At 35.9% G+C, this 27,174-nt stretch overlaps 2 protein-coding genes across 2 annotated transcripts; one reads left to right on the top strand and one right to left on the bottom strand.

The window, feature by feature from the left end:
* Window positions 1-6,953: 6,953 nt before the first annotated feature.
* On the top strand, window positions 6,954-8,780 carry LOC127126052 (transcription factor MYB13). The gene is made up of 3 exons (XM_051054904.1): window positions 6,954-7,220; window positions 7,333-7,462; window positions 7,980-8,780. The coding sequence occupies exons 1-3, from the start codon at window positions 7,088-7,090 to the stop codon at window positions 8,518-8,520; spliced, it is 804 nt and encodes a 267-aa protein (XP_050910861.1). The 5' UTR covers window positions 6,954-7,087; the 3' UTR covers window positions 8,521-8,780.
* Window positions 8,781-25,535: 16,755 nt separating this feature from the next.
* LOC127126049 (uncharacterized) lies at window positions 25,536-26,457 on the bottom strand. The gene has a single exon (XM_051054903.1). It carries the CDS (start codon window positions 26,306-26,308, stop codon window positions 25,748-25,750), a length of 561 nt encoding a protein of 186 aa, XP_050910860.1. The 5' UTR covers window positions 26,309-26,457; the 3' UTR covers window positions 25,536-25,747.
* Between the last annotated feature and the right edge of the window lie 717 nt (window positions 26,458-27,174).

The raw sequence follows: 27,174 nt of genomic DNA, 5'->3' as shown, positions 1-27,174 counted from the left end.
TATTAGTGTCGTGACATTACCTTCGACATCTTATATCTGATACCAGAATTTCACTGTGATACCCCACCAGTAACATCACCTTGCTTTTATCATCCAACTTCTTTCTAGTAGCATCTGGAACGTGTTTATAACAGACAAAAGCAAACACTCTAAAATGACTCACACTTTGCTTATCTCCAGTCCACCTCTCAAAAGGAATAATTTCCTTCAGCTTCTTGGTTGGACACCTGTTGAGGATATATGTTTTAGTGGCAACAACTTCTCCCCACGAAGTGTTAGGAAGCTTTTTCTCCTTCATCGTGCTCCTTGCCATATCAAGCAAAGTTTGGTTTCTCCTTTCAGCAAGACCATTGTGTTGAGGAGTATACAGAGCAGTCACTTCATGCTCAATTCCATTCTCCTCACAGAACTTCTTGAACTCTGTAGAGTTATACTCACCTCCACCATCAGTTCTGAGAATCTTTAGAGTCTGAGCACTCTGTTTTTCAGCCTTGATTCTGAATTTCTTAAATTCAGCAAACATCTTGTGTTTGAACTTTATAAGGGATACCCATGTCATCCTTGTGGACTCATCCACAAATGACACAAATTATTTATTCCCTCCTAGTGAAGGTTATGGAAATGGCCCACACACATCATAATGCACTATTCTCAAAGCATGGTTTTCTCTTGGAGCTACTTCCGATGCAAATGACAGTCTTGGTTGCTTCCCTCTCATGCACACATTGCATGACTTTTCTAATTTCTTAATTGCAGGAATTCCACGTACCAGTTTCATTGAATTAATATGCCCTAAGCTTCTGAAGTTCAAATGGTCAAATCTTTTGTGGCACATATCACTTTCCTTCACAACACTTGTTGCTCTAAGGTATTCATAGTCTGCAGTTTTAACATTCACCATGAATGTTCTATTCCTTCCCTGTTCTGACTCCATAATCAGCTTCTGATTACAGTCATACAACTTCAAAAGATTGTTCTTCATGGTAACTAAGAATCCATTTTCAATTATCTGGCCTACACTCATCAGATTACTCTTCATGCCAGAAACATACCAGATGTTCTGAATTAACACAAATTTGCCATTATTCAGAATCACTCTAACATTCCCCATTTCTTCAGCATTCAGATACTTATCACCAGCACATCTGATCTTGGTCCTCTTCCAAGAGTCAAAATCAACCAGCCATTTCTTTTTCCAGTAAGATGGTTTGAGCAACCAATGTCAATATACCACTAGTATTCTAGAGATGCACTATTAGAATCAAAAGCCATTAATAGCACATGTTCACCATTAAAACTTTTGGCTATATTCGCTTCTTCTAATTTGATCTCCTTGTTTGACCAACAATCTGGAGCGAAGTGGCCAAACTTCTTACAACTGTAACATTGAACTTTTCTCTTGTCATGCTTCTCATTTCCCTTCTAACTCCTAGAAGTTGAGGTTTCTGACTTCTGAGACCTACCATGTCTTTTCTTGGCTTTTGACCAAGACTGCTTCTGGTGTTTCTTGACAAAAGAAGCTTCCAGAGCTTGATCTACCTCTTTCTCAGAGGTTCTTTTAGTCAGACGCAACTCTTCTATTATCATGGTGCTCAGATCCTTAGAATGTTCAATTGCTACAACGATGTAATCAAACTGGGGAGTAAGAGATCTAAGTACCTTCTCAATGATACTTTCTTCAGAGAGAGTTTCTCCACACGAATTCATCTCATTTATGATCAGAATCACTCTGGAGATGTAGTTAGGTACCTTCTCATTATTCTTCATGCTGAGATTCTCATACTGCTTACATAGAGACTAAAGTTTCACCTTTTTCACTGATACATCACCACCGTAGCTTTCACCATCGTCGAATCAACAATTTTCTCAAACATGTTCACATCCACACACTGATGGATGTAGATCAACACCTTCTGATCCTTCTTTCTCAGATCACACTGAGTATTTCTCTACGCATCCGTTTCATTTTATGGAAGTGCAACATAATCATGGTTGACAAGATCAAGAACATCTTGAGCTTCAAACAACACACGCATCTGAATCATCCAACGATTCCAGTTCTTGCCATCGAATTCTGAAAGCTTAGTACTCAAATATCGTTTTCGTTCATCTTCAACCTTGTGCAAAATCAAGATATGTGATTCTGTTACGATTCTGATCAAAAATTCAACATGAATTCTCCGAACAGAAATCAATCATACAACGCCTCACCGTTTCACTCGTGTTTCCCGTAGCATTTCCCTATGGATCTGAATCGGAGCTCTAGATACCAATTGTTGGTGCACAAGGTGATAAATATGAACAATGGAAATAAGAAAAGAGAAGAGAGAATAATAACAAACTTACACTACTCTAACAAATGGTTACATCAAAATGCACACACACACACACTACACTGCTACAAACTGCAAAAGGTAAAATAATGCTCACACCACTCACTTGCTTAAATACAAGTGAGACTTAAGTAAAAATACTAAAATACCCTCTAACAAACTTTGTATACAAATTTCTGAAAATAAACTAATTCTAACACTTAGCTTGCTATATCTCCTACTCCCTTGTCTAAAAAAAGAAATGAATGAGATATGGTTCTTGGATCTCCTCATCTGATTGTCGAGGTAACCACCTCCTCTACTGGGTTAAAGGCATCTTGTGTTGTGTTTAGTTAACTTGTAGTTATGAAATACATTCCTCCGGACAACTCCTTCATGTCTATCAATATTTCTATATTTTCTCAATAAACAAATGGTTTAATCCTTGGCAAAGACTTCATTAAAATTACCATGGCTTTTGAGGTGGAATCAAGGTAGACTTGCATAATATAGATGATTGGCCTAAGTTCATTCCATATTTTTCTACAACCGGACCTTCAGCCTCAAGGTTAGTAAGGAACCTTGTGAATGAATATTGTGAATTGGTAATCATATTAAAGGATAAATAGAATATGGAGAGAATGAAATCATGTTGTGATCATGTGTTTTTCTAAACATCCATTTCCTACTTTCTCCGAGATGTTTACATTGTGAAATAACTAAAAAAAAACATACTATATATGGAGTATGAGTTGTTAATCATGAGGACAAGTAACACCTTTAAAGGAGTTTAGAATGGAGAGTTGCCATGGAGCAGAAGATGACTGGTTTTTATTATAAATATTAATAAAGAGAGAGAAATGTGTTTGATATACAACTGTATAGGGCATGGATAATTTGATTAAGGAGTAAAAAATGTTGTGCTTTGATCTTGAGAGTGTTGGTTAGAATATGGGATAATTGTCTATAATGGGAAGGGGTAAATAGACAACTAAATCCCTTCTTATATATTTTGAAAATGATATAAACATGTTGAAGCAATTATGGTGAAAATATGTTTGAAAAAGATTTTATACAATTCAAAGCTTGTTTGTAATGATATACACACAAATGATTAGGAATCAAATGAGAAACAATGTGCTAGTTAATATTTGATGGCTCAAATACACAATTTGACATAATTAATGATTAATAAATACTAAGAAATCTCCAAATATTTACAGTATAATCAACAATAAGATTGTCGAGAAAACACAATATAATCATACATAAGCTCACAAAATTAATCACTATGAAAATAATAAATCTAACAGGCATGCAATTATAGACAAAGAAAGAAATATAACAGCTAACACAATTGAGAGAGAAGAGAGAGAGAGAGAGAGAGAGAGAGAGAGAGAGAGAGAGAGAGAGAGAGAGAGAGGAGAGAGAGAGAGAGAGAGAGAGAGAGAGAGAGAGAGAGAGGAGAGAGAGAGAGAAGAGAGAGAGAGAAGAGAGAGAGAGAGAGAAGAGAGAGAGAGAGAGAGAGAGATAGAGAGATAGAGCTAGAGAGAGAGCTATAGAGATCTCTGAGAGTCTCGAGAGAGATGAGAGCTATCTTCTCTCGAGATCTCCTCCAGAGAGAGAGAGAGACTCTCTAGAGAGAGAGAGAGAGCTCTTCGAGCTCTATAGAGCTATCGCTCTCAGAGAGCTCTATCTCTCTCTCTCTCTCCTCTCTCTACTCTCTCTCTCAAGAGGCGAGAGAGAGAGAGAGAGAGAGAGGGGAGAGAGGAGAGAGAGAGAGGAGAGAGAGAGAGAGAGAAGAGAGAGAGAGAGAGAGAGAGAGAGAGCTATCTCTCTCTCTCTCCTCTCCTCTCTCATTCTCCTTTTTCCCTTTTATTGTCATCGCATGCACCTAATCTAGTCTACGATGGAGAACCATCCGAAATTCATTTCTTCCATTCTATTATTTGAGTCAAGTTTTTGGTTTCAACAATTCAATGAAACAATAAGATCAACTTCCTAAGCCAAGTTATCTTCTTCCGTGCGTCTTGATTGAAATGTTTCTTAAACTAGCTATAACATTCGACCTTTAATTTTCAATATTTGACGGACTTAAATCTTGAAAACTTACCTATCTTTACTTCATCCTAATTTCAAGACTTGAATCCCTTTCTTCAACAAGTTGACAAATCAATGAAAAACATGTGACCGATTGCACCCGTGAAAATTTCATTTTTATCTTGTTTTATGGTTAATGTAAGCCATATGACTCTTGGTAATGCTATTTCTTGTAAAAACATATTATGTTTCTATCCATGATTATTTTTTTTAAGTGTGTGCTTGTGTATGCATGTGTGTATGCCTTGGTATTATTGCTCTGATATGATCACTAGTATTTCCCTTCTTTTTTATAATGTCAAAAGGGGGAGAAAGAATGTATATTGTATTTTATCTCTTGTTTCAAGTTCATATATATGTATATGAAGTATAAAAGTAAATGATTCACAAAGAAAGGGGGAGGCACATGTAAATAAGGAGCTTTTCCAAAGGAAATCAAAAACACGATGTCAAGTTTTTGCCATCACTAAAAAGGGGGGGATTGTGAAGACAATACACCTAAGTATTAAATTTTGTTAAAGACAAATGAATATCAAATTCAAGTGACAAAAAAATGCTTCACAATATCAAGTATCAAGAGATACCTCGAAAGGATCAAATATCCCTAAGTGATTAGATGAAAATGATGAAAATAGACATTTATCGTGATTCTAAAAGGTTGAAGTCTAAGCTCATTCAAATATTAAGATCACATAAGCCATTGGATGTTGATTTAAGAGGAATTGATCTTGTTGTAAAGGTATTCGATTATAACTGATAGTATGTATATCCTTAGATGCTTAGAAAGTTATTTACCTTTTCATCTCAAAATATTCCCAAGCATCCATGCATCAACGCCTTGCATGTCAAGTCATTTGCAAAAGTATTTTTCAAGTTACACAACACTGTAACCAGTTACACTCTGTTGGTAACGGGTTACAGGTTCGTATTTTCTGATATTTTTCAAATTTGATAAAGGTGTAATTGGTAACACTATTTATGCAACCGGTTACATAGTCTGGAACTTTGAAGGGCTTTAGGAACTTCAGGATCTACAACATCATATGCGTGAGAGAGTCGACTACGAGAACTAGATGGGTGGGAACCTCGAGGGTGTAAAGTAGATGCATCATCAAACGAGGTATGCGTAACACGTGGCATCGTGGTCCTTGTCGGCCCTCTCACGTCTTATCGATGAGGTTTGGGATGCACGCCCAAGTGTAATTCTGCCAGTGTTGTTTTCAGTCATTGCACCTGTGCTAGAAATAGAGACAGATATAAACAACATGTTAGGAAAAATTCACAAATTTCACAAAATCAACCAAATCTTTGCCTGAGTCCAATCCGGAGATGTATCTATAAAAATAATTCATACCAAATCCGGAGATGCATCTCTAAGAAAACCTGCAATTGTCTCAGCCATGGCAGGTACACAATTTTTGTCCTAATAGTCCAAAAATACCTCAATGCATGTTCTTCCAACCTACCAAAATTGTTTACACTACTGTCCAATGTACCTAAAACAACTAATGTAGCTTAAACAACTAGATACAGATCAAAACATAAAAAGAGAGAGAATTTTTTAAAACTTACCAAATCAAATTGAATATATGAGTTATGAGATGCTGGAAAGGAGGAATTAGAGCTCCAATGGTAGAAATTTGCTACAAAGAGTTAAATGCTTGAGAGGAGGAAGAGAATTATTTTTTTTTTTGCATAAAATGAACAAGAAGGAAGTGGGAAAGATAGTCTGTCGTGAGATCATATGAAACAAAAATGTTTGTCGATGCATTTTTAGATCACCCACTAACTTTTGAATAAATGGTGTTTACAGAGATGCATCTTCGGACGCACTTTTTACGCATACGGAGATGCATCTCCAAATTAATTTTTGACACAATGAGGACGCCTCTTTAATTTGATCTGAGAAATGACTAAAATAAATACGTTCAGAGATGCATTTTCGAATTTTATGAACAATCTAAACTTTTCATAATGGTGTGAATAATACGTGGGGGTGGAAAGAGCAGCTCCTAGTATGTTGTTGTACTTCATTTATGGACGTTGGAATTTAAAACTCTAGTGTAAATCCAATTCCCATCTCCACTCTTTGTCATTTTTTATATTCAAACAAGGTTAACGGGTCGTATTATTAAATAAAAACTCACAAAATACATTTAGGAAATTATGAAAATCACATAAAGTGGCATAATAAAATACATAAATTTTAGCTAATGCAACCTGAAAGTCAATAAGAGTTTGAATAAAGGACATATATGTTGAAGTGAAGAAGACAATAAGCATCATCGTAAATGAATGCACGATTAAATGTCATGCTGTCGACAGCTACATATATAAGCAGGCACATTCCCACGTTTATTTTTTTGACAAATAAAATAAAACACTCAAACCAAAGAGACATACATTTACACAAATAATTGAAAGCGACTAAAGATTTTATATTTTAAAATAATACACAAATTGTAATATTTTTATTATTATTATAAGTAAAGCAGCTATAATTAGTTTACTCGTGTGAAATTTGAAGTTTCAACTCAACTTTATGTCAACTTTTTCTTTTCTTTTTTGTCAAGTTGCTGTTTTAATTTTAGAATACTATATGTATAAATACGAGAGATCCTGAAGTTTATGCTTTCAGATATCCAAAACAAGAGAATTTGGATTTTTATAACAAAATGGGAAGAGCTCCATGTTGTGAGAAAATGGGGTTGAAGAAAGGACCATGGACTCAAGAAGAAGATAGAATCCTCATCAATCACATAAACACTTTTGGCCATTCCAATTGGCGTGCTCTTCCCAAACAAGCTGGTAATTTTTTTTTATCAACATATGAATTCAAATTCATATAGTTATCACTGTCATGAATCATATTAATATACCAAAGTTTTTATTTTTCTCATTTTGTTACTTTGATCAACAGGTTTGTTAAGATGTGGGAAGAGTTGCAGACTCAGATGGGCGAATTATTTGAAACCGGATATCAAACGTGGTAATTTCACCAAAGAAGAAGAGGATGCAATAATCAATTTACATCAAATGTTGGGAAACAGGTAAAAATAACAATTATATTTTTGCCACCATAAATTGTTAGAATATATGTTAGTCAGAGATCATTAGTTCGATCGTAGTTCTAATCAGTTTTGAATTTGTTTTGATATTTTATACCAAAAAAAATATTATAAGGATAAAAGTTGATTAATTATTTTTTTTTTAAAGATTTGGATTGATTTAGTCCAATAAACAAATGATCACACAAAAACTATTTAACAAAATAATTTATCTTTTCCTATAAAAAAAAGAGAAAACCAATAATAAAGGTTAGGTCCAGTAGCTTTAGATTTATCTTAAATTTTAAGGGAAGCAAAATCATAACCAGACAGAAACACAGATAGATAGGTCTATGTCTGCAGAGCCTCTTTTACATTTTCACATGTTCTATAAATTAGTATCTCATCTTTTCATATTCCTATACGAAAGAAACAAATTAATTAAATATAAAAAAGTATTTCACCATGTTTTTTATTTTACAAATATTTAATTATTTAATTTTTTTTAATAATAATGCAGATGGTCAACTATAGCAGCAAGATTACCTGGTCGAACAGACAACGAGATTAAAAACGTATGGCACACACATTTGAAGAAGAGGCTGCCACAAAACCAACAAGCCAACGAAACCTTAAAACAAAGTAAAAAACAAAGCAAGTTGGAGTTTGATGTCGGTGCCAAACCAGAACAAAATGATGATGAGAAGCCACAATGTTCTAGTGACATTTCATCCCATAATAATAATAATAATAGTAATAATAGTATTAGTAGTAGCGTTGTTACTACTAATAATCATGACAGTAGTAACAATAACTATGATGTTGATTCGGCGGAAAATAATTTTGCAATGGATGAGGATTTCTGGTCGGAAGTTTTGTCGTCTGATAAATCCAGCAGTGAAGGAAATGGTGCTATGGACATTGGTGCTGACAATTATGAACTTCAAGTTGGTGATGAAGGTGTGTTTAGTTCTGGTTCGTTGAGTTTATGCGAAGATATGGATTTTTGGCATGATGTTTATGCGAGAGCTGAGGAAATAACTGAGTTATTAGAATTATGATCCATTGGATTATCAGTGTTTTTTTCTTAAACTGTACTAGTTGTATGTTCATTGGATGAAAAGCAAATCATGTTTTTGTTTCATTATTTAGACTTAAGTTAATTTTGCCGAATAATCAGAACCTGTTGGAGAGGAGTTTGTATTTATGTAAACGGTAAATACTCTGCATCTCTAGAATTTTGTTGTACAATCTAACTGAGGAATAACTTGGGTCTGCCAGATTTGGTAGATTATTTAATGCAACATGCTGTTTGTTATGATGATTGGATTTTGGAATAAAAGTTATTTTATTTAATGATAAAATTATTTAGTTTGGTTTGATTTAAGTAAATTAGGTTCAAGAGAACTAAAAGCAAATCTCTTTAGCTTAGAGATTATATCTTTTAATTTCAATATTTCTTGCATTACTTTTTTAAATTCTTAATAAGTCTTTAATAATTATATTTTATTAAAAATAGAAAAATTTATATAACTGTATCTACATTAGTGTGAGAGTATAATTATACAAATTAATAATAATTACTTAATTTTTTTGAATAAAATTGTTATAAGATTTTGAATATTCTCATAAAACTATTTTTTTTAATGCAGTATAACAATAAATCAATTTATGACAAATTATAGAGAGTTTTAATTTTTAGAAAATATTTTCTATATATAAATGCAATTTTATAATTTTTAAAGGAGAAGATAATAATATAAACAAATTTCTCTATATATGTCAATTATATAATTAGTCACATAGAATTGAAAATAAATTAAGACTTACTTGAAAAAGTGTGACATTCATCCTCGTAAGTAGAGTAATTTAACTTTGATTACTTTTTTTAGTATTGCAGTATCATCTAAAAACTCATAAAGTAACACTAAATCATTATATTAAAATATAATATTCTATTTTAATTTAATACAAATATACAATACAAGGATAATATAATTTTTAATTTATCTTTAGAATTATTCAAAATAATTATTTTATTTTAAATGAGTATGTAAACAATAATAGTAGTATCTAATTTATATAATAATTGCAAGATTTGCATTCTGTAATATCTGGTAAAAGAATATACGAAATTAAGAACATCTACTATTCCAAAATATAATATTAAATTTCAAAAAATTGATTATGTAAAATATTTTGGGTACAATTTAACTTTCAAATTATTCAAAATTCATAAAATATCAAAATGATCAATAATAGAATAAATCGAAAATTAATTCTTTAATATGACACAGAATGAATGGAAATAATTAAATATCTCAAAATTTCAAAAAAAAAATATATACTTTCAAGAAAATTATACCAAAACATTTAATAACTATTTGTCTAATACAACAAAGATTTTCAAAGAGTTCACTTTATTGAACCCATTATCTCCAAGCGTGTGGAAAAGATCCAATTCTATCTCCAATGCTACAATATCATACACATGTTGTAATTGAAATATATGAATCAAGAACAACCCTAAATAAACTTCATGAATAGTTAACACACAATTTTATTTTCAAATAATCTTCACACTTTTTATTTTCACAATAACAATAATAACTTAATATAACATTTAAGAGCATGAATAATAGATCATATTTTATTTCATAAATAAAATTCATAGCAATTTTATTTACTAGAATGTTATTGAAATAAATTTTATTGGCACTAAATAGATGGAAAAAGGACACAAATAAGGGATATATTATTATTATAATTAATTTTCAAAATTAATATGATCAAATTGTAATATTAATGTCGGTATTGACAGCTATAAAGAGATTCATTATTGATCCAAAATAATAATCATTTTCTTTCTGAAACATATAATTAGAAAAAATGAAGAGGAATTTCTCTCTCCACATTCTAATAAGTGGATTAAAAGATTTTTTTTAGTTTCCTAAAACTTTTGCTATAAAGTAGCACAATTTTATTGAGTCAACAATTTATTATGTTGCAAAGAAAATACTATTGTTTGCATTTAATTTAAATTTATTGGCCTATTTAATAGGAAACTAATATGCAGATTAGTGATACAATTATTATGTTTATCATCACTCAAATCACTATGCTAGAATAACAATTATATTTATATATATATATATATATATATATATATATATATATATATATATATATATATATATATATATATATATATATATATATATATAGTTTTATCCGATATAGAATAAATTTTGGTATATCTCTGTCTTTATGATATGATAATAGTCATACACATATTAGATAAAAAATGAGAAATAGAAAATTCCTATATTTTTCATATTAAAATAGATATGCAATGTTAAGATCAATCAAATAGGATTCACCAACCAACATGGATTGCAGCAAATATGTTTAGTTAAAATCATATGGGATTTTTTAATGTAAAATTGGGTACTTTTATGAATGATACGACCCCAACCATATTTTCCAACTCATATATTTAAATAACAAAATGCACCAATTTTATCAAGTAATAATAGCTATAAAATATATTCAAAATACTCAAAATTTGATTCCACCATAATAGGTTGTGGTATATAAAATAAATAAGTAGTTATATTATAATTCACTAGTATGATTTTGACAAAATTAAAACTCATAATCTTTAAACATATTGGTCAAAATGGATTGAAAAACAAGGAACCACTACCAAGAAAATATTGGCTTGGATGATAGTTAATGAAAAGACAAATAAGTTTTCTTTTCTAAATGCTATTGTTTTGTGTTTTTATTTGCTATTGCCAAAATTTTCATATCCTTTTAATCGTACATGAAGATAATTTGCAGAAGAATAACATAAACACCAAACTCAGTAGCATTATATACATGAAATTCAATGAATGTAATTTCTATTAAATTCTTGGCTATGATATCCTTGGAGAGAATTTAATTAATAGCATTTATTTATAATTATGGTGATCAAGAGTGGCTAAACTTGTAAGATTGATGAGAATGTCGTCGGAGATAATGAGTATACTAGGATTCTTACTGAATGTAATGTTTAAATAATTAAACGGACGAAAGCATAGATCTCTTATTAGAATTAAATGAATTGTCTAATCCATCTAGGTCCAAACATGAAATTCAATCAAATAATTCATCAATAATTAGTGTTTTATAACACTGGACCATAATATAATTTATTAATAATAAATTATGTCAATCCATATTTGATTAATTGAATAGGTGGAACATCTTCCAAATTATCCATGTTGGAACTACATAGGTAAAGAGGGCAAGGTTGAGCACATTAAGCCATGAGCGTGAACTCTTCAGAATGAAACCTAAAGAGAGCATAAATCAAATGCAAACACGATTCATCCATATCATGAGTCATTTGAGAACTCTAGAAAAAACACTTTCAAATCAGGAACTAATTATAAAAATTCTTAGATGCCTAAACTATAACTGAAAATTCAAAGTCATTGCGATTTCTGAATTTAAGGATTTAATGACTATGGACACATACACATTTTTGAAAAATTGCAAGAATACACGATAAAACTAAAAAGACTTGTCATGACAAAAAAGATGACAAGAAAAAGAAGAAAAGTATCTCACTAAAAACCACAAGCATCAAAGACGTAGAGGCAGAAGATAAGGAGTATCAAAGTAAAAGTAATCAATTCATGGAATTCATGTTTCGTAATTTAAAGAATTCCTAAAGCACAGAAAACAAACTTTAAGGCTGTTGATTGTGATTTTAAGTGTCGGGTTTTTGTTATCGTCTCCACAGGGATTGTGAGATATCGCCGCCGTTCGACAGTTGTTTCAATTCTTAACTCGTAGTAACAAGGGGGTTTTTGGTTTTAGTCACGGTGTCTTGCATAAAAGTGTAATAAAATGCGGTAAAAGATTTGGTTTTAATATTTGAGAAATATTGCCAAAGTTAGGGTTCGACGATCACTTTGCATGTATATGTTCGATCAACAAAACTTATAAACTCCTTTAGATGATAAACTATTTCACAAAGTCCTCCCAATGTGTTTATCTCTAACACACATTGTGAGTTTTCCCATTTTGATCCATTGTTTATCTCTAACACAATCTATCAAAATGACAACTTTTTGGTTCAATCTTATGGTGAACAAAATCATTCATTACTATCTCTAGCTAACAAACAAGATTGGATGAAAACCTAGGTAAAGAGTTGGTAAACATCTCTCGATCATAAACCAACACAAAGAGTTTTCAATAAGAACAAAGTTTTCACCATATATTCATCATTAAAGAGTTTACAAATGAAGATCATCCCATTTACACACAAAGCTAATGATCATCTACATCTAACCTTGACAAAATGAAGAACTTAGCTACTCATTTTCATGGTAGCTTGATTGTCAAGTTTCGGAAGAAGGTTGATCAACATCCGAGTCGAATAATCGAGATTGGATGGGAATCCACCTTCTTTTTGTGAAAAATTGTTAAGAGATGAAGAGAAATGATTTCTAGGTCAAAAAAGATCTCTAGAGCAATGCTGGAAAATATCTAAAAAGTACAAAAGTATGGAGGTGTAAGGTATGGCTTCAAAAAGTAGCCATTGCTACTTATAGAGTTGCTACTGAGCTGTCATGCTCGCTAGGCGAGCAGAATGGCTCGCCTAGCGAGCCCCAAAATAGGCACCTGAGGCACCTGCGCCCAAAGAAATAACCTCTGCCAGATTGGCATGTTCGCTAGGCGAAGCCCACGCTTCAGCCTTCGCTCCAACGAGCTTAGGAGGTTTTGCTACTGTAATTGCTCGCTGGGAGCTCGCTAATGGCTCACCTAGCGAGTGAGTGCTGGCTGCGTTTTTGGCCAAGTCTGGACGTGTTCGCTACACCCTTCGATGGCTGCTCGCCTAGCGAGTTTGCTGATGTTTGCTACTGTAAAATACTGGAGCTCTTCGCTAGGCTCTCGCTGGGCGCTCGCCTAGCGAGCTCTTCGCCACAGCCCTCGCCTAGCGAGCAAGCTGATGAATGCATCCTTTTTTTGGTCCCTTTGCCAACTTTCTTGTGGCTTCATTTTCTATTATTTCATGCCTAATTCCTGCACAATAACGCACAAATCAAAGGTACCAAGATCGCTTATCATTGTTTTGCAATTCATCAAAAACAAAGGTGTTTTTGAACACTTTAGCAAGGAAATGGAGTGAAAGATGCCCATATTTGATAGCTCAAATAAGCACTTTTGGGTATCTAACAACTCTCTCCAACTAGATTCTTGCTTGTCCTCAAGCAAAGTATGCCTCTTGAAGGACAAGAGGATTTGCATTAAGAAAAAGGTTTCTCCGAAATCGGATAAAACGGCTCAAACACAAGCGAATCAGCAGATACAAATTTCCAACGGTTAGAATAAAATAATACACAAGAATTAAAACTTAGTAGCAATGCGAAATAAGTATCTATCCACAACAATATTATCTTGAATGAATCACCCTATCTCTCCTCTTCGAATAAGGATTGAAGAAATTACGCGTTTGCAACCGCGGGAATAATCTCACTCTCCAACAACAATGAAGAAATCAATTCAATTCATACAATGTCTAACAATTATAAATGGTAATGTGGAAGCACGAAGATCACTAAGGACTTTTCGGTCGAAGCTTGGTTAGATTAACAAACAAGGGTCATTTCTAAGGCCATTGAAAACGAAATTGCCGATGCAAAAGAGACATTCACTGTACATTATTCACACATCTCAACTTCGTTCCATTTATTTCTCATTTGAAACCTTCACAACTCTTATTTCACCACTCAATTTTTGTTTTTCACTATTTTTCTTCCAAGCAAGCATTCATTTTCATTTTCTCTATTTTTTTCTTTTCTTTCACATCATATTTACAAAACAGATGTTTCTCTTTTCTATATTATATATATATATATATATATATATATATATATATATATATATATATATATATATATATATATATATATATATATATATATATATATATATATATATATATATATATTATATATTTATGCTTGTTCGGTTTTTCAAGAGTTGTGGCACTTACCGATTCTCATTTTCGTTCTCCCCAACTTATTTCTTACTCACCCTAAGTGAATGCTCTTGACTTTTTACGGCAAAAGAACAATTATCAAAATTTTCCGGGTTGTAAGAAAAAAAGATTTTTGAAATCTCGCTTTATTTCAAGCTGAGATTCAACTGTTTAAGCTCAAAGGGGTTAACGAATACTCTCTCTGCTCACAGGTAAGTTGTATTTGGAACTGGTTGTGCTCGATAAAAAAACAAGTGCCTTGATCATTTCTAATTGCTTCCACATATTCACAATAATAAAAGACAAAGCATGAATCAAATGAATCAACAAGGCTTTTTAGAATCCAGCATTTAAGTGTACAATGGAGGTTTCCTCACAATTTGTGGTTTTAAGTCCTAGATGAAACATTCATTCAATTGTGTTGCAAAAAGACAATATTCAATTACAAAAAAGAGTAAAGTTCTTAATGCATTCTAAAATTCTAGCCGGAGATAACCATGTACCTTAGCATTATTCACTTGTTTATTTTTATCATTGCCATCCAAGCTCGGATGCACCTTCATTGGATACTTCTTTGAGGAGCAACCAATCTAGAAGGTTTGACACTCAACTAACCAAAAATTTATTAAAACAAACGAAATTTAAAACATAAATAATACATTACTTCAAAAATTAAAATTGTTCATGGGGGACAAAACACCCCAAAAGTACATAACCAACATCAAAATACACAAATTTGAAAATACAATAGAAATAAAACAAAATATGAAAAATAGAATAAACTTAGCCCTCCAAGGACTTATAACCCTCATCAGTACCGGCTTCAGAACCGGTAGCCTCATCATCATCATCATCATCATCATCATCATCTCCATCAGCAGCACCAGAAGACGCACCAGCACCCGCCCCCTCTCCAAACACAGGCCTGTCCACAGGCCAGCTCGCGTGCTGCAGAAACTGCTCACGTGTCATCATAGAATGCTCTCCGGAGGGGTCGCGCATCTGCAGCTGTAACAGCTGCATAGAATCGTGCATATCGAGCATGGCGCGCTGAGTTGCCGCCATCCAATCCCAGTTGTAGTTGCAGACAGCCTGCTGGAAAGGATCGGATCCTAGAGTAGAAGTACCAGGACCATCAGAAGCCCCGGTAACCTCAGCAGCTGAACTACTTCTAACATTCTTCGGTTTGCAATACCTGGCCATGTACCGGTCATCAATGGGTGGCGGGATCCTTACTTGACCCCTAGAGGGTAGCCTCACCCTCGCTTGCAGGCACAAAGCCATGATTAGGCAAGGGAAAGCCAAGGGACAATTCACTCGTGGCCCCGACTTTAGCCCGCTTTCAATCACGGACTTCAGCTCAAAAGCAATAATCCTCGCCACATCAATCTGGACGTTCGTGAGGATGCTGTGTACCAAGTGTGCCACTGGGATCGGCACGGTAGAAGTATGAGACTTGGGTGCGATGTTTGTAAGAACCAATAAAAGAATCAGTTGAGCCAAGGGAGTCATGTCCTCCCTATGGTATCTCATGGGAACCCTAGATGGGTTCAGCTCAACTGATTTCCCTTTCAGAAGCAGGGCAGCAGAAATCGCATCAGTATCCTGGTGAAGCCTTAAATCTTGGTGGTAGGTGTCTCTCTCCTCGGCTCCCAGATGGAGCGGTTCACCCAGGACACGGTTAATTGCATCCCGATCGAACGCAACAGGACGGTCGGACACTCTAGACGTCCATGTGAATGGCTCGTCATCGTTCGGCAGTGCGTTCGCGTAGAACTCACGCACTGTTGCGATATCGTAATGCTCCAGGAGGGATATTAATCGGTCCCACTTTTTGCTGTTAATCAACCCGACGAGTGTTCGGTTCGTGCCTTCAGGGTTGATTAAAAATCTCTTTTCCGGCAAAATCTTTCGCTTTTCCAAAGCAATATATCTTGCGGCTTGCTTTGGCCCGACAAATTTGTCGGTGTCGAATTGTATTGGTACGGGACGGGAAGTGTTCCCGCCCTTTCTCTTTTTCGAAGCTCCGGACCTGGATTCCATCTGCACAGACATAGAGAGGAAACCATATAACACAAAACAGATTAGAAAGCAAAACCAGAATTCCAACTACTGTCATGCTCGCTGCTGCTTCGCGTAGCGAGAACCTAGCGAAGCTTCGCTACAGGTTCGCCTAGAGAAGTGGCAGCGAATGCGCGCCACTGATTCGCCTAGCGAGCTGCTAGCGAATCTTACGGGTTTTTGGGTTCTGCAATGTTTAACAACCAAATTCCAGAAAAACCTAAGTCTCATGGTATTCCTTTCAGAAACAAAATGGTTTATCATGCAAAGAATCGTTCTAGGATACATGTAATTCTATACCCACATGCAAAACCTAAAGATTCCCACACCACCAACTTCACCCTAAATGTCTCATGTTCAGAAATTTCAAGCAATTGGAAACAGAAAGTAATGAAGAAGGGGCATACCTGATTTGAGATCTGTTGAATTTGAAATGCACAGGAGGTTAGGGATGCAATGTTAGGGTTTAGAGTTGTTATATGAAATGTGAGAGAGTGTTTGTGAGCGTGAGTTCAGAGTTCGTGAGTGCAACACATTAAAAATGGTTATGGGCCCAAAAGAGTGGCCTGCTGAGAATTAAATTAGTGCTGCCACGCAACGCTCGTTGTTGCTTTGCCTAGTGAGCATCTAGCGAATCCGCTCGCTACTGCTTCGCCTAGCGAGCAGCTAGCGAGCATGACAGCATTTGCCTTTTCAAAAACAGCATTCCTGGTACATTCAGCAAGGTTTAACAATTGGAATCCCAATACGACACCACAGAAAAACTGTAAATACTTACAATGTTGGGGTGCCTCCCAACAAGCGCTTGTTTAACGTCGGATAGGCTCGACGGTGTGATGCTCACAGAGGAGCATCCAAAGAAATAACACAGCTCTCGCGATCCACATGACCGCCGAGATAAACCTTCAAACGTTGGCCATTGACGGTCCAACTCTCCTTCTTTTCCATGTCCTCAATGATAATAGCTCCGCACTCTTTCACTTCTTTGACCCAAAATGGCCCGGACCATTTTGATTTCAACTTTCCGGGGAATAACTTCAACCTGGAATTGAACAATAGGACCAACTGTCCGGGCACAAATTCTTTCTTTCGAAGCTTTTTGTCATGATATTTTTTTACCTTTTCTTTGTACAACCAACTTGAGTGATATGCGGCATTGCGCATCTCTTCCAACTCAAGCAGTTGCACCTTCCTTTTCTCACCTGCCAAATCCTTTTCAAAATTTAAAAATTTCAGAGCCCACAAGGCTTTGTGCTCCAATTCGACCGGCAAGTGGCAAGTTTTACCAAACACCAATTGAAAAGGAGTGAGCCCAATTGGAGCTTTAAAGGCGGTACGGTATGCCCATAACGCTTCATCCAATTTTTGTGACCACTCTTTCTTCGAATTTGACACAGTTTTTTCGAGAATTCTCTTAATCTCACGATTAGAGACCTCGGCTTGCCCATTAGCCTGTGGGTGATACGGAGTTGCCACTCTGTGTGATACACCGTAATGTTTTAAAATGCTTTCCAACGGTGCATTACAAAAGTGTGACCCTCCATCACTTATCAACACTCGGGGGGTTCCGAAACGGGAAAATATGTTTTTCTTCAAAAAAATTATTACCGTTTTCGCATCCGCCCGAGGTGAGGCGATCGCCTCAACCCACTTAGAAACGTAATCAACTGTGACAAGCATATACTCGTTACCATAAGAGGGTGGAAATGGTCCTACAAAATCGATGCCCCAACAATCAAATACTTCAACCTCTTGGATGTTTTGGAGAGGCATTTCGTCTCTCTTACCAATCTCACCGCTTCTCTGGCAACTATCACAACTTTGCGCATGGGTATGTGCGTCTTTGAAAATAGTGGGCCAATAAAATCCTGACTGAAGGATTTTAGTGGCCGTTCTCACCCCATTATAGTGTCCGCCGTAAGGCGAGTTGTGACAATGCCAAAGGATGCTCTGCGCTTCATCGCCAGTAACGCATCTCCTTAAAAGGTTATCACTACCCAACTTAAACAAGTACGGGTCATCCCATACGTAATACTTGGCATCCGAAAGAAACTTCCTTTTTTGGTTCGAAGTTATGTCGGGAGGCACAAAACCACTAGCCTTGTGGTTCGCAAAATCTGCAAACCACGGCCTAACTTGAATTTTGAAAAGTTTTTCATCAGGAAACTCTTCCCGGATTTCCTTCTCTGAAGCGGTAACCTCCACATTAACTAAGCGAGATAAATGATCCGCCACCAAATTTTCTGATCCTTTCTTGTCTATGATTTCAACATCAAATTCTTGCAACAAGAGGATCCAACGAATGAGCCTTTGCTTCGAATCCGGTTTGGTGAGAAAATATTTAATCTCCGAGTGGTCGGTATACACTACGCCTTTAGACCCTATAAGATAAGACCTAAACTTTTCAAGCGCATACACTATCGCAAGTAATTCTTTTTCAGTGGTGGCATAGTTAATTTGAGCCTCATTAAGAACTTTACTTGCGTAATGTATCGCATGAAAATTTTTCTCTTTTCTTTGGCCTAATACCGCTCCAATTGCATAGTCGCTCGCATCACACATTAGCTCAAAATTTAAATTTCAATTTGGAGCGACTATAATCGGAGCGGTAACCAATTTTTCTTTCAAAGTCTCAAAAGCTTGCAAACATTCATCGGTTAAGAGAAATACATGGTCCTTAGCTAGCAAATTACTCAAAGGCTTAGCTACCTTTGAGAAGTCTTTGATAAAGCGCCGATAGAACCCGGCATGCCCTAAAAAGCTTCGGATTCCCTTCACATTCACCGGAGGAGGTAACTTTTCAATCACTTCAACCTTAGCACGATCAACTTCAAGCCCTCTTGAAGAGACTTTATGGCCAAGCACTATCCCCTCGGTCACCATGAAGTGGCACTTCTCCCAATTAAGCACAAGATTGGTCTTCACACATCTTTCAAGCACCGTTTTCAAGTTTGCCAAGCATAAACTAAAGGAACCACCAAATACCGAGAAGTCATCCATGAAGACTTCCATTGTTTTCTCAATAAGGTCGGCAAAAATGGCTTGCACACATCTTTGGAAAGTCGCCGGTGCATTGCACAACCCAAAGGGCATTTTTCGGTATGCGAAAACTCCAAACGGACATGTGAAAGCCGTCTTTTCATGATCGGCCGGGTCAACCGCAATTTGGTTATACCCGGAATAGCCATCCAAGAAACAATAGTATTGTTGCCCCGAGAGTCTTTCGAGCATTTGATCCATGAACGGGAGTGGAAAATGATCTTTTCGAGTTGCGGTATTCAACCGCCTATAATCAATACACATTCGCCACCCCGTTGCAACTTTAGTATGGATCAACTCATCCTTGTCATTTCGGATCACGGTAATTCCACCTTTCTTCGGAACCACATGCACAGGACTAAACCATGGACTATCCGAAATCGGGTAAATCGTTCCCGCATCCAACAACTTGACAACTTCCTTTCTAACAACCTCCTTCATAGTAGGATTTAAGCGGCGTTGTGGTTGAGCTACCGGCTTAAAATCCTCTTCCATTAAGATCTTGTGCATGCAATAGGAAGGACTAATTCCTTTGAGATCGGAAAGAGTCCAACCCATGGCTTCTTGATTTTTTTTTAGCACATTGATCAAACGGGCTTCTTCATCATTTGACAAAAGGTTGCTTATGATGACCGGCTTTGCTTCGGTCTCATCTAGGAATACATACTTCAAAGTAGAAGGTAACATTTTCAGTTCAATAGGCGCTTTTTCGTCATTAACCTCCTTCTTCAAGTCTTCCTCCTCAACTTCCCACGATTGTAGTTCGTTTAAACCATCAAGTTCCCTTAAGCATTCATCAAGAGCTTGCTCTTCTTCAACTGTGAAAACTTCAAATGAGTCATCAAGAGCTAACTCCATAGGAGATATCTCATGAATATGCTTAGAAACCTCCAAAATTTCCTCTTCGATCACATCAATGCGAAAGCTATCACTTCTATCTTTTGAATGCTTCATTGCTTCGAATAGATCGAAAGTAACTTCTTCATTTTGGACTCTCACCTTCATCAAACCGTCGTCAACGTCTATCATCATGCGCGCGGTTTTCATGAACGGTCGGCCCAGAATGAGCGGAGCATCATAATCCTCTTCCATATCAATAACAATAAAATCGACCGGGAAAAAGAATTTATCGACTTTAACCAAAACATCTTGGGCTACGCCACGAGGATGGGTAGTCGACTTATCGGCCAATTGCAACGTCATCCGGATGGACTTAATTTCAATGTTGCCAAGCCTCTTTACAATAGACAATGGTATAAGATTAATGCTTGACCCCAAATCAATTAGTCCTTTTCCAACATAGATATCACCAATTTTAACCGGCAAAGTAACTCGTCCCGGATCAACCTCTTTTTTCAGAAGCGTCCTTTGAATAATTGCACTACAGCTCGCATCTAGGACAATGGTCTCCGGTTCCGTATACCTCCGCTTTTTTGTAAGTATGTCCTTCATGAATTTGGCATACTTGGGCATTTGCTCCAATGCTTCGGCAAACGGAATGTTGATTTGTAATTGTTTAAAAATATCCATGAACCGGGCGTAATGCCGTTCATTCTCCCTTTTGGATGGAGCATGTGGATAAGGAAGGTTTTGGATTGGAGTAGCGCTCACTACCTCCTTTCCTTTAGCAACTCTAGAACTTCTTGCTCTTTTCTTTTTCACTTCCTCCACCATTACTTCATCACTCTTATTTTTCTCAATTTCCACACTTTCTTTCTTTTCAACTTCACCATTCTCCTCGTTCTTTTCAACTTCCTCCTTACTCCACTCCCCCACTTCACCATCAATATTATCCTCCAATATTTCCTCCTCATTTTTTTCTTTTTCCTCTCTTTGTTCACTCTCATCTCTTTTTTTATTCTCACTAATCAACTCCCTCCCACTTCTTGTCGTGATCGCTTTACAATGCTCCTTAGGATTTGTTTGTGTGTTCGCCGAAAAAGAAGGATCGGGTTGTTGTTCCGCTAGTTGCTTAGCGAGTTGTCCAACTTGAGTCTCGAGATTTTTAATTGTCGCATTGTTGCTCTTTTGATTAGCCATTGACATTTGCATAAATTGTGTCAATGTCTCTTCTAATTTTGACGTTACGACCGGCGGTTGTTGAGGTTGATAAGGATTTTGGGGAGGGTTTTGACGGCTAGAAGAACCACCCCCATAACCTTGGTTATGGTAATAGTTACTCCTAGGTTGGAACCCTTGATTCCCTTGGAAGTGTTGTTGTTGTTGATTTTGAGGATGTGGTTGATAAGGTTGTTGTTGTTGTTGTCTCGGTTGGTAGTCCCGTTGGTTTGCCATGTAGTTTACTTCTTCGAACCCGGGAGGTGGACAAAATCCGGTGTCATGCTCACCTTTGCAAAGCTCACAACAAGCTATTTGTTTAGCTTTTGAAGGTTCTCTCAACTCTTTTATTTGCTGCGTTAAGAGTTCCACTTGTTGTGAAATCAGTTTGTTTTGGGCAAGAATGGCATCGTTCGTCCCAAGTTCAAGCACTCCCGGCTTCTTCAAAGAGTTGCCTCTACTTTGACTTTGAAGATCATTTAGAGCCATTCGATTTATGATATTTGTAGCTTCTTCGGCGCTTTTAGACAATAAAGAACCACCCGAGGTAGCATCCAACAACATCTTGCAATTTGGTTGAAGTCCATTTTTGAAAATATGGATTTGAGTCAATTCATCAAAACCATGCCCTTTACATTTCCGAAGCATGGATTTGAATCTTTCCCACGCCTCATTTAATGATTCATTGGTTCCTTGTGAAAACACTGAGATGGCCGTCTTGGATTCCATGAACCGGTTATGGGAGAAAAATCTTTCGATGAACTTCTCTTCCAACACGTTCTAGTCTGTCATGACGGCTGGTGTTTGATCTAAGTACCAATCTTTTGCTTTGCCGAGCAAAGCGTGGGGAAATAATCTTTTGAACAACGGAAGCTCTTGAGCTTGATCAACTCCGGCCGCCAATGCTATCTCGTAAAATTTGGTGAGAAAAGCAAAGGGATCTTCATGGTCCATTCCGGTGAATGGACTTCCATATAGTAAATTAAGAGTTCCCGTTTTCATCTCGGCTTGCCTTCCCGTGTGGTTGGCAAACTGAGCAGTATTCCTTGGACTATTTACACATGGAGTGGAAATGGGCGGTGGTGGTGGTTCCATGATTGGTATGAACGGTGGTGGATGTGTGGTAGAAGAACTTTCTACTTGTTCTTGTCGTTGTCTAGCCTGTTGCCTCCTTCGTCTCGTTTTGCTATTCAGCCTCCTTGCGGTTCTTTCGATCTCTGGATCAAAAAGAAGTTCGTCCACAGGAATCTGCCCTCGCATAAAACGAAAGCTGCACACTAAACCAAACAAATTACAAGCACAAGTCAAAAATTCAAAAGCTAAAAATTAAGCAACTATTGTGATGCTCGCAATATCAACTCACAATCCCCGGCAACGGCGCCATTTTGTTGATTGTGATTTTAAGTGTCGGGTTTTTGTTATCGTCTCCACATGGATTGTGAGATATCGCCGCCGTTTGACAGTTGTTTCAATTCTTAACTCGTAGTAACAAGGGGGTTTTTGGTTTTAGTCACGGTGTCTTGCATAAAAGTGTAATAAAATGCGGTAAAAGATTTGGTTTTAATATTTGAGAAATATTGCCAAAGTTAGGGTTCGACGATCACTTTGCATGTATATGTTCGATCAACAAAACTTATAAACTCCTTTAGATGATAAACTATTTCACAAAGTCCTCCCAATGTGTTTATCTCTAACACACATTGTGAGTTTTCCCATTTTGATCCATTGTTTATCTCTAACACAATCTATCAAAATGACAACTTTTTGGTTCAACCTTATGGTGAACAAAATCATTCATTACTATCTCTAGCTAACAAACAAGATTGGATGAAAACCTAGGTAAAGAGTTGGTAAACATCTCTCGATCATAAACCAACACAAAGAGTTTTCAATAAGAACAAAGTTTTCACCATATATTCATCATTAAAGAGTTTACAAATGAAGATCATCCCATTTACACACAAAGCTAATGATCATCTACATCTAACCTTGACAAAATGAAGAACTTAGCTACTCATTTTCATGGTAGCTTGATTGTCAAGTTTCGGAAGAAGGTTGATCAACATCCGAGTCGAATAATCGAGATTGGATGGGAATCCACCTTCTTTTTGTGAAAAATTGTTAAGAGATGAAGAGAAATGATTTCTAGGTCACAAAAGCTCTCTAGAGCAATGCTGAAAAATATCTAAAAAGTACAAAAGTATGAAGGTGTAAGGTATGGCTTCAAAAAGTAGCCCTTGCTACTTATAGAGCTGCTACTGAGCTGTCATGCTCGCTAGGCAAGCAGAATGGCTCGCCTAGCGAGCCCCAAAATAGGCACCTGAGGCACCTGCGCCCAAAGAAATAACCTCTGCCAGATTGGCATGTTCGCTAGGCGAACAAAACCTTCGCTAGGCGAAGCCCACGCTTCAACCTTCGCTCCAGCGAGCTTAGGAGGTTTTGCTACCGTAATTGCTCGCTGGGAGCTCGCTAATGGCTCGCCTAGCGAGTGAGTGCTGGCTGCGCTTTTGGCCAAGTCTGGACGTGTTCGCTACACCCTTCGCTGGCTGCTCGCCTAGCGAGTTTGCTGATGTTTGCTACTGTAAAATACTGGAGCTCTTCGCTGGGCGCTCGCCTAGCGAGCTCTTCGCCACAGCCCTCGCCTAGCGAGCAAGCTGATGAATGCATCCTTTTTTTGGTCCCTTTGCCAACTTTCTTGTGGCTTCATTTTCTATTATTTCATGCCTAATTCCTGCACAATAACGCACAAATCAAAGGTACCAAGATCGCTTATCATTGTTTTGCAATTCATCAAAAACAAAGGTGTTTTTGAACACTTTAGCAAGGAAATGGAGTGAAAGATGCCCATATTTGATAGCTCAAATAAGCACTTTTTGGTATCTAACAAAGACTCTGAAAGAAAAGTGAAGAAAACTCTTTTTCCATTCCTACATGTGATCAATGTGGAGAAAAATGGTATATAAGACCAAACTATCCTTATAAGGTTCAAAAAATCATTGAAGAAAGTTCAAAAGAATTCCAGAAAGAAGAAAGAGAGCATACATATCCTATGATAAGGATGATATGGAATCCTAGTGTAAGAAATAAACAAATTTTTATATCGTGTAAAATTATCAAGACTAGGAAGTAACCTCTCACTTTTCTTATCAAGATTTATTTTGTATTTATAAAAAACTAACAAAAAGAAATAAATAAATTAGAATAAATTATCTCTACCTCCAACGATATTATCTCCTCCCTTAAATTGAAAAATAAAAATCAATATAAATAAATAAAAAATCTTAGAGACAGACAAACTAATTTAATTCAAAAATCTTCTTATAAAGTCTTAGAAAAATCTATTAAATATGATCAATGCGACATTTTAAAAAATAAAATTGATAATTTATCCAAAAATAAAGGCAGTTCAAGAGGCGCGTATTGGTCAATCTACCAATCACAAATACTATAGAGGCTACTCTAATAAAACATAATGATTCGGGGAAGAAGAAGAGCGAAGTTGTAGGAATGCAAAACCAGGATCATGAAATAACTACCCTGGATAAGGTTTTGGGATCTTAAATTTGTACCAAATTACTAAACCATCTCCTACAGATTTAAGACACATCGAGACAATCCTTAGAAAAGTGGCCATGGATGACATTTCAATGATTAAAGATTCTTGGAAATTCAGAGACAACAACTTTTAAGTTGTTTCAATCAAAATCCAAAAAAAATAATAAACAAAAAACTAATAAAAATAAGGGAGTCACTTACAACAAGGGATTGCATCATGTCATGATAGTACTAAACATCAATAATGAAAGTCCTATATTGGAATGTTAGAAGGATGTGTAATCTACTCACTAAATTGACTTTAAAAAACATGTACACAATTCATAAATTGAAATTCATTTTCTTAGCCATATTCTATTAGGTAAACAAAATTGACACAGATAGAGAATAACCATACAAACTAATCGTTAATAATCTACAACACTTATAATATTTATACTAGTCCAGTTTTCTTAATATCTAACCAAACAAAATGGATTTAGTTTCTTGCTTTATTTTTTATTAATTTTATTACACAGCAACAAGAACTACATGTACTACAAACTTCTTGCTAATCTCTCTTGCGCAGCCATCTGTTTTCTGAACCTCATGATAAACTCCTCAGCTCGTTCATCAATTCCTTCCATTTGATGTGAAGCTAACGCCACTGACTCCCACACATCATCTGAAGCACTAGCTTTCTCACATCTCTTACTTGTTCCTTCTAGTTGCACCACTTCTTTCTTCTCAGAAGAATCCTTCGCTGCTATTTCGGTTCGTGGTTTGTAAACTGGTTGTGTCTGTGGTTTCAAATACCCTACATAATCAGAAGGAGGCTCTTTGAAGAGCTTATCTATATAAACAGGTGCAGGCTTTTTGTTGAAGCTGGATAATAAACTTCTAACCGTGGTTAACCTTTTACGTCGAAAACGCTTCGTAGCAAGAAACTTAGGTGGTGCTTTGGAAGTGGTGGTGATAGTTGTCGTGTTTTTTTTATTCTTTCTTTGTTTTTTCATGGTTTTGGATTTACGAATGGTGTGAAGTTTACTACCGAGTTTAGAGGTGAAGCTTTTCCATACCTTTTTAGCAGGTGGAAGTCTTAGACTTATGCAGGACATGGAAGGAGTTTGAGAGAAAGAAGAAGGAAGAGAGAAATTGGTGGCTAAATTTGTAGGATAATGAAACTCATGTGTGTGAGAAAGAAAACTTTGAGATAAGTACTTTATAACAATTGAGGTATTAGATTCGATTATCAATTGGGTGTATTTTGAGGAGTGGCTTAGTTATTACGCTGAATATTTTGACAAAGGCTGCTAAATTCTCCATCAGATCAGATCAGCACCAATGAGCTAGCTTAATTATTAAGCAAACATAAAATATTAGTGTTAAAAATTCATAATTATTTGTCTAGAAATTAAATCCTACATTTATACGACTATCTCTCTCTTACTTTTTGATCATATACGCTTTCATAAATATTGAAAATGCATCCATATATCCCAAAATATAGAATGATATATTCTAGGATACTTATACATTTTAGAATTTTTTTTAAAATAATCATATTTTTTAATTAAAATTCTAAAATAATATATTTTTCAAAATATTTATGGAAAAAATCACGTTTTATTAAGCATGCATCAGTTGGAATGTCGCATTTAATTTTCTAATGAACAGAGGCGCCAATGACTTGAGCGCATATATGAATTGAAGTCAATTGCATTGGCACATATATACACTACATCATGTGTATGCGCCAATGCATGTAGCGCATCCTCTCTATGTAATTTTTCTTTTAGTTTTATATTTTATATTTATAAATAATTAAATTAAATACGTAAATGAAAAATAATTATTAATATTATAATATAAAGTTAAAATACATAACAATTGACAAGAAAATCAATGACCCGCCCAATTGAAACGCCCCATGTTCCACATCCAGGTGCGTTAGTCTGTCTTCGAGGTATCCCACGATTTTCCT

Source organism: Lathyrus oleraceus, chromosome 3 (assembly GCF_024323335.1).
Source record: "Lathyrus oleraceus cultivar Zhongwan6 chromosome 3, CAAS_Psat_ZW6_1.0, whole genome shotgun sequence".
NCBI classification, from domain to species: domain Eukaryota; kingdom Viridiplantae; phylum Streptophyta; class Magnoliopsida; order Fabales; family Fabaceae; genus Lathyrus; species Lathyrus oleraceus.
The sequence above is the reverse complement of the archived record's forward strand: the minus strand, read 5'-3'. Positions and strand labels throughout refer to the sequence as shown.